This window comes from Natrix helvetica (genome assembly GCF_964273705.1).
Source record: "Natrix helvetica genome assembly, chromosome: 1".
Classification (NCBI taxonomy): Eukaryota; Metazoa; Chordata; class Lepidosauria; order Squamata; family Natricidae; genus Natrix; species Natrix helvetica.
In genome coordinates, this window is record NC_138548.1 from 21,941,227 (window position 1) to 21,953,049 (window position 11,823).

Sequence of the window (11,823 nt, forward strand, 5' to 3'; positions counted from 1 at the left end):
AGCGGCAGGAGAGGCGGCGGTGACGTTGTGGTGGCGGTGGCGGTGGCAGCGGGGCGGCTTGCGGGGTGCGAGCGGCGGGAGGATGCCTGGAAGCGGCGGCGAGATTCCGACCAGGAGCCGGAGACGCGGACCGGCGGTGTCAGTAGCCGTGACGGCTGGCCTGTTGCTGTCGCTGCTGCTGTGGGTCTCGGTCCACAAGGTGGAGGAGGGACACCTGGCTGTCTACTACAGGTGAGTCCGGGCTCTAACCTCTATCCCGAGAAGCCTCCGTCCTTCCTTCCCCGGGCAGATGATAGAAACCCTACTCAAGAGCGTGGTGTCAGTCTTGCTCTGGCAGTAGAGGCAGTCCTCAACTTACGACCACAATTGAGCCCAACATTTATGTTGCTGAGTGAGAAATGTGTTAAGTGAGTTGTTCCCCCCCCTTTTTACGACTTTTCTCGCATCCTCTAACCTTCACAGCTTCAACCTTAAACTGTCCACCATGGACCTCACCCCACTCTTAAGAGGTCCGTAAAGGGGGTGGGCATAAGGACACCAGCGTGTTTAACTGTCCTACTGTCCCCATTTATTTGTATTCATTTCTTTCGTTCACATCCATGTTTATATTTATACCTGCTATTTTGTACATGTTTGGCAAACTAATAAATACAAATACCCAGTTTTCCCCAAAATAAGACCTCCCCGGATAATAATCCCAATCGGGCTTTTGAGCGCATGCACTAAAATAATCCCCCTCCCGAAAATAAGCTGTCCCTGAAAATATTGCAACACAGCAGCGGCCATGAGGTGACCACGGTCGCCACCTCCTGCACCTCAAAAATAATAAGACCTCCCCGAAAATAAGGCGAAGTGTAATATAAATACATTTATTAAGTGAATCACTGAAGCTTTTAAATTAGTAACATAGTTGTTCAGGGAATCTGGCTTCTCCATCGTCTTTGCTTGTTGGAAGGCTGCAAAAGGAGATCACATAACCCCGGGGCACCGCAACTATCATAAATATGAACCAGTTGTCAAGCATCCAAATGTAAATCACATGACCACAGGAATGCTGCCATGGTTATGTGTGAAAAATGATCATGAGTTCAGTGCCGTAACTTCAAACGGTCACTAAATGAAGTGTTGTAAGTTAGGACTACCTGTACTCGACCATCTGCCATGATTTGAGCCTTTCTTTTGAGCAAGCAAAAGCTCCCTCCTCCCCGCCCGACTTTAGTTCTCCGGGTGGTGTTAGGACTACAACTTTTGATACCAACCTCGTTGTGGTGGTTCAGTGGGTTGGGTGTGTAGTGGTGCATGGTCCTGGTTTGCTTAATTGCACTTTTTAAGCAACTTCAATTGATTGGGTAGACAGCCTCGTTGATCCACAATTGACAAAACCCATGGTAACTTAGCATGATGCATGCGCCCAAATGCAGTGTTGTGATCTCAAATACCTGGGCATGGTCCCAGATGGGGAAAAAAAAGCTGTCCTAGATAAGTATTTCCTAATCTTAACCATTTTAAGATGTGCGGACGTCAACTCTCAAAACAGGAAGTGTTCTGGGAGTTGAGGTTCACACACCTTAAAATGGCTACGGTTGGGAAACGCTGTCTTAGAACAAACAGGGCTCCACCCAGCAATTATCTCAGAAATAAAGAGTGGCTTGTCCTGTTTTGTTCCTGAAAAGGTGTGAAACTACATTGACACTCTCATCTCTTGTTTGTGCTCTACGCCTGAAGAGGCCTAGAGCCAGACTAAGTTGGCTAAATGCACGAGGCACCTTGTACATATTGTGTGCCTGCAAGTTTGCCCCTTTACCTGTAATCTTCAGCTATCTGCCAATAAACCAGTGGAACAGCTTGCCTCCAGAAGTTGTGGGTGCTCCATCACTGGAAGCTTTTAAAAAGAAACTGGACAGCCACTTGTCTGAAATGGTATAGGGTCTCCTGTTTGAGCAGTGGGTTGGACTGAAAGACTTCCAAAGTTCCTTCCAACTCTGTTATTCTGTTCCAAACCACTGGGGTACGGTATTACGAAAATGAGTTGGACAGATGAAATAAATGCTTGCTGTGACTTTTGTTTTATAAGAAAGTTGTTCTCTCTGACCTCAGTTCATGCTTATTTTCTTTCTCTTTGTATATACTTTATTATAGGGGAGGTGCACTGCTCCCTACCCTGAGCAGACCAGGCTATCACATCATGATCCCAATTCTCACAACGTACAGAGCAGTACAGGTTTGTGTAACTGCCTTGGGCGGGAAACAGCAGAGGGAGGGAAAACAGCAGAGGGAGGAAACAGCAGAGGGAGGGAAAACTGCTTTATGTCTTTCATTCAGTTAGCATCAAGGCAGAATATAATTCACGTTTTGATACTTGCGGTTGTATCCTGCCACTACTAAAAATCGACCACAGGTTAATATGTTACTAGAAGTAGGTAATGGCTAATGCTGCAGTACAGATAAATACTTATAAATAAGCTTATACCTCTCACTTGCATGCTTGATCTTGCTAGTTGCTTGAAGATAAAAAAAGAATTGAAGAAAAGAAGGGAGAAAAAAATAGCAATTTATCAAGTTCCTTGTTAGCAATTTCCCGGTTTCCCTGGATTAAATGATAGGTTGAAGGAATGTGTATAACGTCTAAGAGGGAGGAGTGATATCTTGATTTATGATCAGTTAGTGACTATTTGAAGTTACAGCTGACCCAAAGAAAGGGACTCATGACCCTGATTCAAAGTTCTGACAGGAGTTTGGCAACACAGCTTCATTTACAGCCTTATGCAATGTCCTGTCACATGACCGTGTTTTGCAATGATTTTACTAAAAAAAACCAACTGTTTTTTTTCCAGCAAAATCATAGCCTTATTGAACCATTGGTTCATGTAAGGACTGTGGCAATAGTTTTACAACCACTGTATTTGCTTTATGATGGCCACATTTGCTTAATTTAGGATTACCAGAAAAAGATCCTAAAATTGGGTTGGTCACATGATGACTGTTTTACAACCGTCACAACATATGGCAGTAATGGGTAGGCTCCATTGTGGATGATTACCTACAGGAAACTTTTAATTATCTGGTGAAAAGAAAGTCAGAAGTCATTAATTTTTTAACTTTAAATTCTTCCTGTCCTATTCTTTCCTGTCTTTTATTCTATGGGGGGAAAAAAATCTTAAGGCAATTTTTAAAGAGACCTCCATCATCTCAGTTTCTTGATCTCAATCTCATGCCAAAAATGAACTGCAATTCCTGCTTAGGTATTGGAGGTGGTGGTTGGAGAACTTGTAACTGTGGGACTGAGGTTTTTGAAGTTGTTTCTCAGAAAAAGAGCAGAATGTTCCTGAAATTTTGTTTGTTTCCAAAATGTCAATAATAGTTAGATTAGTAAATCTTAAATTCTGCAATGTCTTTGCTGATCAATTTTGTTTTTGTTTCCCCCCCAGACAACATTGCAGACAGATGAAGTGAAAAACGTACCATGTGGGACAAGGTATGTTGTTGTATTGCAGTTTGTATTCTGTTTCTGACCTTGATGAGAAATACACCCCTAAGTTGTGTAGTAGAAATGGTTGAGCCACAGGGTGGAAGAGTAGAAGGTGTTAAATCTTCTTTTTGGTAAAAATCGAAAAAAAAGGGGGAGTAATTTTTATAATGCAGCCTTCTTGCTGAACAGTTCTGAGGTGTGTGACTAGATATTTCAGCCTTCCTTCTGAAGACCAATCTCACAAAGATAAACAAAAACTCTGCAAAAGTTGGAGGACCATATCTTATAATCCTGGAGGACCATAGTTTATAATCCTGATTTTGTGGATTGAGTATTGTTACCAGTGAGTGTATTGTCAGAAAAGCACACACTGGATAGTTTTTAACCATGCAAGTATGTATGTGCAATGAAGGAAGAGCTTTCTCCTTATCTTCTTGCAGTGGTGGTGTCATGATCTATATTGACCGAATTGAGGTGATGAATATGCTGGCACCATATGCAGGTATTTCCCTTTTTCCTTTAACAGAAAACAAACACTTAGAGGAAAGACAACTCTTGGGGTGCCTCAAGTTTGGGAGGGGAGCTTCAAAGCAAGATCAGAGGTGGGAAGATAGAAGGTAGGCAAGTGCATGATAGAAATAAGAACGGAAGCTAAGCAGTTTATTGCTCCTAAAAGGAGGACGCGTTCAACTATAGTTGGCTTGTTATGTTTGATATGACAGTTGGGTTCATAAAGATTTCTGGATTGCTAATTTGGGAAGTGCTAGAAGTTATAAAATCAACTAAATCAATATTTTCTGAACAAATGTTCAGAATCTGTTTTGTATTGGGATGGACTTACAAATAAAAATTATAAACAAATCCAGAGGACACCAGATTGGATTGAGGCATTTTACTGTAGAAACTTGCACGTATTGTGTGTTTGTGGGAATTGCAGGAGCATTTTGATGGGCATTGTGCAGAGGGAGGTGTGTTGGGAGAGGGAATGAACCATTTCTAAGAAGGAGAGGTTTTGCTTCTTACACTGAACTCCCTTTCCCCACATCTGCATCCTAGTTCTGAGCCCAAATTTCAGGTCATCACATCCTTAGTGTCTCTGGGCTTTAGTTATTTCTACTTACAGATTGGCCTATAATAAGTCCTTCCGCATCCATGAGAGTGTCATTGTAATGGCAATTACCAAATCTGATTGGACACACTGTTGTTCCTTTCTTGGAAATGTAAAGTTGGGTGCAGTATAAGGGAGCAGGTGAGATTGCTCCTGGACAGCACTTAGACTTATATGCCGCTTCACAGTGCTTTTACAGCCCTCTCTAAGCGGTTTACAGAGGCAGCCTATTGCCCCCAACAATCTGGGTCCTCATTTTACCCACCTCGGAAGGATGGAAGGCTGAGTCAACCTTGAGCCAGTGAGATTTGAACTGCTGAATGCATCTAACAGTTAGCTGAAGTAGCCTGCAGTACTGAACTCTAACCACTGCGCCACCTCGCCTTAAATGTTCCTTAGACTGAGAGTTCTGGAGAATTTCAACCTTAAAGTGGCTTGGATGTTTGTAGCCTGTCCCAGATGATTGAGGACCTGACTCACAATGTTACATATTGGATCTGTTTTTTGTCTTGGAGCAGAGGTGACATGATCTGAAGCGGGTTTGCATTTGTTTCTTGTCATAGCTAAACCACTCTCTGGTGCAGCTATCTGGTGTTGCCCCCCCCCCCCTCTTTCTACAGATGGGATTATCAAATTGCACTGCCCCAAGTGCCTGATGATGTCTATTTTCCAGAGGGCATTTGAGGAATTCCTTGAGTCTTTACCGTGTTCCCTCCAAAATAAGACAGGGTCTTATTTTCCTTTGACCCCTGAAATAAGCGCTTGGCCTTATTTTCGGGGAGGTCTTATTATTTTTAAGATGCAGGAGGCGGCAAGCGTGGTCACCTCATGGCTGCTGCTGTGGTGCAATATTTTCAGGGAGGACTTATTTTAGTGCATGTGCTCAAAAGCCCCATTGGGCTTATTATCTGGGCAGGTCTTCTTTTCAGGGAAACAAGGTAGTAGTTGGATCTTGATTGCTTTCTGAAATGAAGATACATCAGTGTCTTGCACAGAATGGCATGAGTGATTTTATACCGCTCCCTGTGTTTTTTGAGGAGGTAAAGCATCAGAACAGGCATTTAGAGTGCCAAGGTGGCAGAATGAAGAATGAGTCCTACCAAATGCATGTACAAGCTTAGGTCTATACCGCAAAAATAAAGGCATGGGTATTTCTCTGCAGAATCCTACCCATCAACCTTTTTTAAGGGAGCCCAAACTCTTGTGAGGTTTGAAAGGTAGGAAGATTATCCCAAAGGTCATTGTGAGGAGTCTTTTGTGGCTCAAGATGTGGTGAGCCAAGGAACCATTTGGGTAGTTTGGATTCTGGTTCACTCCAGGTCTTAGCTTCCTCATTTTAGGTGATGTACAGGGCACCCCGAGATTATATGCTCCTCATCTCATCGCCCTTCTGTAAAACCCGCCTCTCTCGACAGGTTCCAAGGTAGAGTAGGATGAGCTACTCCCTGATGGTAATTGTTGGATCATATGAAGTTGGATCATATGAAGTCTTGTAAGAAGATGTTGGATAGCCATTTGTCTGAAACGGTATAGGGTTTCCTGCCTAGGCAGGGGGTTGGACTAGAAGACCTCCAAGGTCCCTTCCAACTCTGCTATTGTATTGTATTATTGTATTATATGCTACCCTCCTTGATGTGTGCCATATGTTCCTTCGCCAGTGTGCCTTTTCTTATTTTAGTTGTTATTTCGACTTGGTGTTATAATTGTGTGGCATAAAATCACTTTGTGATTGGGGGGGGGGGGGGGAACACATCACTGACAAGCAAACTGGCATTCCCTTTTTTAGTTTATGACGTTGTGAGGAATTACACTGCCGATTATGACAAGGCGCTCATCTTCAATAAGATCCACCATGAACTTAACCAGTTTTGCAGCGTCCATACCCTGCAGGAGGTGTACATTGAGCTCTTTGGTAAGTCTCACTACGTTTTGGCTCCACTCTTTCCCACAGAGAGTCTTTGACATTTGGGACACATCGCTTCCCAGCAATCCTCATTATTGGTGGTTTCATTCCCTGCAGTTTTACATATTTTGTGATTGGCAAATAGAGATCAGACCTTGTTATCCATGGTAAGGGGTTTTGCATCGGCACATGGTTCTATTGGAGGATGCCTTTTGGAATGCTTTTGTCTATTTTATGTATTTTCACAATGGAGGGTGGCCTTTTCCACATGTAGGTAGTCCTTGACCTATGCTAGCAGTTAGGACTGGAATTTCCATTGCTAAGCAATGCAGTTGTAAGTTTATTAGTTAATTAAATTTATTTGCCACTTACCTTGCCGTGGTGCTACTCTAGGTGACTTACAACAACAATAATAGGTCATAAGCAAAAATGGTTTAGTCAACCTTGATTGCCATCATTAACTGAATCCCAATGATTATTAAGCAAGGCAACTTCCTGTCAGCTTCCCATAACTGGTGGGGAAACTGGAAGGAAGTTATAAGTTCCAGGCCGGTAGACAGGTACTGTGGTTGGATAGGAGAGAGAATGAGAGATGGATGGGGAGGGTTGGGAAGGGCATGAGGGTGTGTGTGAGATACATGGCATAGGTCAAGGAGGGCTTGCGAGGATGTGCACCAGTGCCTCAGTGGCCAGCGCAACCTGAGTGTAGAGGAGCTGGGTGTGTGTGCAGTTAGGGGGAGACCAACTCCAGCAAGTTGTCATTAAGCCTATGTAAAACATGTTTTTGAAGGTTTTGTTATTTATAGTTTTATTATTACACCATAAGAGAAGATTCTATCTCCAGCCTGATGTATAATGTGCTCTTTCCTTAGATATTTTGGGTAATATTTATTGTTTTAATGTTTTGTATTCCCATTTTTAGCTTGATCCAAGCCACTTAGAGTTGCTTGATGGAGAGATGGGCGGCATATAAATTTAATAAATAAAATATCTGCAGTGGTTAGCCTGGAATGGAACCACCTAGATATGCCCTACATTCTTCTTTCATGTATCTTGACTAAAAGAGTAGTAGCTACCGTATTTTTCGGAGTATAAGACGCTCCAAAGTATAAGATGCACCTAGCTTTTGGGGAGGAAAATAAGGGGAAAAAATCTGCTTCTGCCTCCCAGCAATTTGCCTCCTTGCAACAAACAGCAAACAGTACAGACAATATACACTGTAGTGTTACATTTCAGACTATACATGTACAGGTGCTGTTAAAATTGATGTGGCTTTCTGGAAGTATAGTTATTCTCTGCTATTTAAAAGAAGATACAATAGTACTGGGCCTCTTCAGATCAAGCATTTATTTTAAAAAGCTTCCTCATTTTGTTAAGCTGTCTAAAACAATAATAAAGCCGTTTTTAAAAAATAAGTCTAAAAATTTGAATGTTCTATAGGCATTTATAGTTATTGACTTACCTTCTTGCAGCAAACCGCAAACAGCCTGATTAGCATAAGAAAAAAAATCTGCTTCTGCCTCCCAGCAATTTGTCTCCTGGAGCAAACAGCAAGTTTCACTTTCAGTTTTAAGCAGCTTCCCAATCATCAGCTGTTTCAGGCTGCAGGGATTGCTGTAGACTATTGTAGCCTCTGCAAGACCCATTTTCCCCGTTTGCTGCAAGGAGGTAAATTTCTGGGAGGCAGAGGCCAAATGGTGGGGGATGGTGGGTGGATGGGGCTACATTCAGTGCATAAGATACACCCAAATTTTCACCCTCCTTTAGGGGAGAAAAAGGTGTGCCTTATACTCTGAAAAATACGGTATTTAATCCCAGTCCCTTCTGTAGTTGAATAGATGGCATTGCCATCTATTTTTTTGAGCTCTGGCGTAAGTGTCTCTGTTTGGTTAATTTACTTTATTAGTTCGTGTTTTCTTGTACCAGATCAGATCGATGATAACCTGAAGCTGGCACTACAACAGGATCTGAATACTATGGCACCAGGCCTTACCATCCAGGTACTACCTATCACTTGCCTGTTGTATATCTGCGTGGTTGATGAAAAGAGATTGAAACAGAACACTGGCTGGGAAGGTCGCAAATGGTGATCATGTGACCATGAGATGCGGCAATTGTAAATTTGTGATGATTGCCAAGTGCTCAAATCAGGATGTTGTAAGTGCAAGAACTTGTTGTAGGTCACTTTTCAGTGCTGTTGAAACTTTGCTGCTAAAATAATGGTCATAAGTTGCATGGCTGACTGGGGAATCCTGAGAGTTGACGTTCACCCATCTTAAAGCTGCCGAGTTTGAGAAACACTGGTCTAAAATTTGTGCTTGGGAAATGCTACGAGGATATTGTTTAATCTAGATGTTTTATTGTTTCTGCACAGGCGGTGCGAGTGACAAAGCCCAAAATCCCTGAAGCAATCAGAAGAAATTTTGAACTCGTGTGAGTACAAGAACGGATCAGATCAGAGGCACGTCCAGCATTCTGCTTCTCATGAGGTTCAGCTAGATGCCTCTGGGGTACTTATAAAGCAGGGATGTGGATGTAATAGCATAGGAGTCTCCATCTCTGGCTTTCGAGTCTTCATTTGAATTTCTTACGAGTTAAGCGGAGGCTTTTGTAAAATGCTATCCTTGTGCTGAGGATAGAGATAATTGTACAGAGATTACCTTCCAGATAGGCAGTTCAAGAAGCCGATTCATTTTTGCTTTGCAGGGAAGCAGAGAAGACTAAACTCTTGATAGCTACGCAGAAGCAGAAAGTGGTGGAAAAGGAGGCTGAAACGGAAAGGAGGAAGGCACTCATAGGTAATGAGCTTTGTCAACAGTCTCTCTCTCCAACACTCCCCCCCCCCCCTTGACTGCCTCTGGGCTAAGTATTCTCTTTTGGTCGAAGAAGATCTGAGTGTTGAAACTGGCAAGCATAATAATTGAACCATGGATCTTCTGTGTGGCAGTTAGGTATTAAAAATAGTAACTAAATGACCAGAATTGTGGCATAATTTTGAGGAGCCTTCAATGTGTGCCGATAGCCTTCCATCCCTACCTGGTGTGCCACAATACTCTAAATGAAAAATGTTGAGGTTGATCTACTTTAGCCATGGGTTAGTTTCATGCATTTGTTTGTGTACTTTTGCTATAATTCCTAGTCTTTAAGAGAAGGAAAGTAAGTTAAGAGCAAGGATGTGCCATATGTTACTCTCCTGGACTTGTAGGGATTTAACTGTGCGCGTGCCTGACCACAAATAGTTTCTTCTGAGCTTCAGGAAAGTTGAACAAACTTGGGGCATTGGCACACTTGACTGTTGTCACAGCCTGTACAGTTCTAGTGCTCAACTGTGAATGCTTTTCAATTGCAGAAGCAGAGAAAATTGCTCAAGTGTCAAAGATACAATTCCAACAGAAGATCATGGAGACGTTGACAGAGAAACAAATTTCTGAGCTTGAAGGTAGCTATGTGCTCCACCCTACTATCTCTTGCAAATCTAGTCCAGACAATGATCCACAGTGGCTGGGAACTAGGATGGGAGGATGGTTATTTCGATTTCCAAAGGTTGGGTCAAGCTGCTTAGAAGGATTATAGGAATGATTAATGTTGTTTACTGTTTCCTTTGTGGAAATATTAGTTCTTCTATTCTCTCCCTGATCTTTCTCTTCCCCATTGCCGGATTTTGGAACCGGGACAGAGCTTAATTAAATCTCCTCCTGTCATAACATTCCACATATCCTGTTCCATACTTTAACCTTTATCAAAAATCTTCCCTGATTTTTTTTTGTCTTATTCTGAATTTGTTCTTGGAGGCCGAAAAGAAACATGCTTAGACGTCATATATTTCACAGTGGGCCATGCTGCGGAGGTTTAGAAAGGTTTATTTTGTTAACTTGAAGGAACAGATAGTGACTTGATGACTTAAAACTGGCTATAAAAGAAGTTTTGCTGCTGCCTTCACAGATGCTGCTTATGTAGCAAGACAGAAAGCAAAGGCTGATGCAGAATACTACACTGCCCAAAAAGCAGCTGACTCAAATAAGGTGAGTTTCCCTTGCTTGCAACCAGCAATCTGCCCAAAGTTTAGGGGGAACGAGACACAAGTAAGCAAAGCCTACTTCTTGGGGGGAGAAAATAAATATGGCTTGTAAAAGCATTCCTTACTAGTGGCCTGCTGTGTTTGTGCTTAATTCTTGTAATGTGAATACCTTCCCGGGTGTATTTATTTATTTTTTTCTCCTTGGCAGCTGAAACTCACACCAGCCTACCTGGAGCTGATGAAATACCAAGCAATCGCTACTAACAGCAAGCTCTACTTTGGCAGTAGTCTGCCCTCTCACTTGTTTCTAGATTCCTGGGCGTTTGAACATATGATCACAAGGACTGCTAAAGGAGGCCACCACCTCAGGACTCAAGAAACTGCTACTTGACGCTCACGCCATCTCGCCTCCTTGATCTGAACATTAATCGACTGCTCAAAATCAGGGCAGTTATTGTCCTCAAACTGCCTTATTGATAAACAGAGGAAAGGAATTAGTGGGTCCCCCCCCCATCCCCCCAGTATAAATGGTTCTACACCGAGTTTGTGTCATTCTCCAGAGCCTGCTAGGAAGAGAATCCAAAGGCTTTTTTGACTGTTCCACATCAGAAGCTGGCTCCTGGGGATTTCAAGAACGAAAGTAATCCAAGCGCTAACATTTATCATTAGGAAAGAATTGACAATTAAAATAATTGAACCTGGCTATTTCACTCTTATGGGGAAGTACTTGTTCCTACCTTGAAAGCAATTGTAACATAGGGGCTCCGATGAACTAGATCTTAATAACCTCAATCATACGTTTTACGACTGGAATGTGGAAGTTGATGCTATTAACCAAGAGCTGTTGCATAACTTAGTCCCATGACTCAACAAGATAAACATGACTCCAGGGGAGTTATGTACCCCAATTATTTTTGGTCCCACTTGTTGGTAAGATAAAAATGTTGAGACTACTTCTTAGGCTCTGGCTCCAACTCAATTGTGTTCTTGCTGTGAAAACTTTGCTTTGGAATTTACAAATGTGTCTGAAGAAGATGCATCTCATGACTGGAAAGTATCATTTCAGACTTTTTTAAAAAAGGCTTGTATGTTTGTATACATTTATATATATGTATGTATATGTGTGCATATGTATGTATGTATATATATATATATACAAACATACTAGTACATATATATATATATATGACAACATGCAAAATGTTGGTATTTGGAATATGGAAAATAAAGCTATTTTCATAACCTTTTCTAAGAATGTGTATGGTGGATTATGGTGCAATGGTGTTTATCCTATGTTATCACGGACAAGTTGTTGCTAAAAAACC

The 11,823-nt window shown here is 42.1% G+C and overlaps 1 protein-coding gene and 1 long non-coding RNA gene across 3 annotated transcripts in view; both read left to right on the forward strand.

The window, feature by feature from the left end:
- The window catches only part of LOC309383025, a 904,876-nt gene that overhangs the window by 71,251 nt on the left and 821,802 nt on the right, over window positions 1-11,823 (forward strand). The window lies entirely within an intron of this gene.
- On the forward strand, window positions 71-11,745 carry LOC309383943 (erlin-1-like). The gene is made up of 11 exons (XM_081937030.1): window positions 71-231; window positions 2,140-2,221; window positions 3,429-3,475; window positions 3,910-3,971; window positions 6,364-6,489; window positions 8,407-8,480; window positions 8,855-8,913; window positions 9,187-9,278; window positions 9,830-9,919; window positions 10,423-10,502; window positions 10,707-11,745. Exons 1-11 carry the CDS (start codon window positions 83-85, stop codon window positions 10,887-10,889), a joined length of 1,044 nt encoding a protein of 347 aa, XP_081793156.1. The 5' UTR covers window positions 71-82; the 3' UTR covers window positions 10,890-11,745.

Excerpts from the sequence above, each read along its gene's own strand:
- LOC309383943 (XM_081937030.1), top strand. The coding sequence starts at position 83 with ATGCCTGGAAGCGGCGGCGAGATTCCGACCAGGAGCCGGAGACGCGGA. Across the intron at positions 3,972-6,363 it reads TATGCTGGCACCATATGCAG|TTTATGACGTTGTGAGGAAT; the intron begins GTATTTCCCTTT and ends TCCCTTTTTTAG. Across the intron at positions 9,920-10,422 it reads ACAAATTTCTGAGCTTGAAG|ATGCTGCTTATGTAGCAAGA; the intron begins GTAGCTATGTGC and ends CTGCCTTCACAG.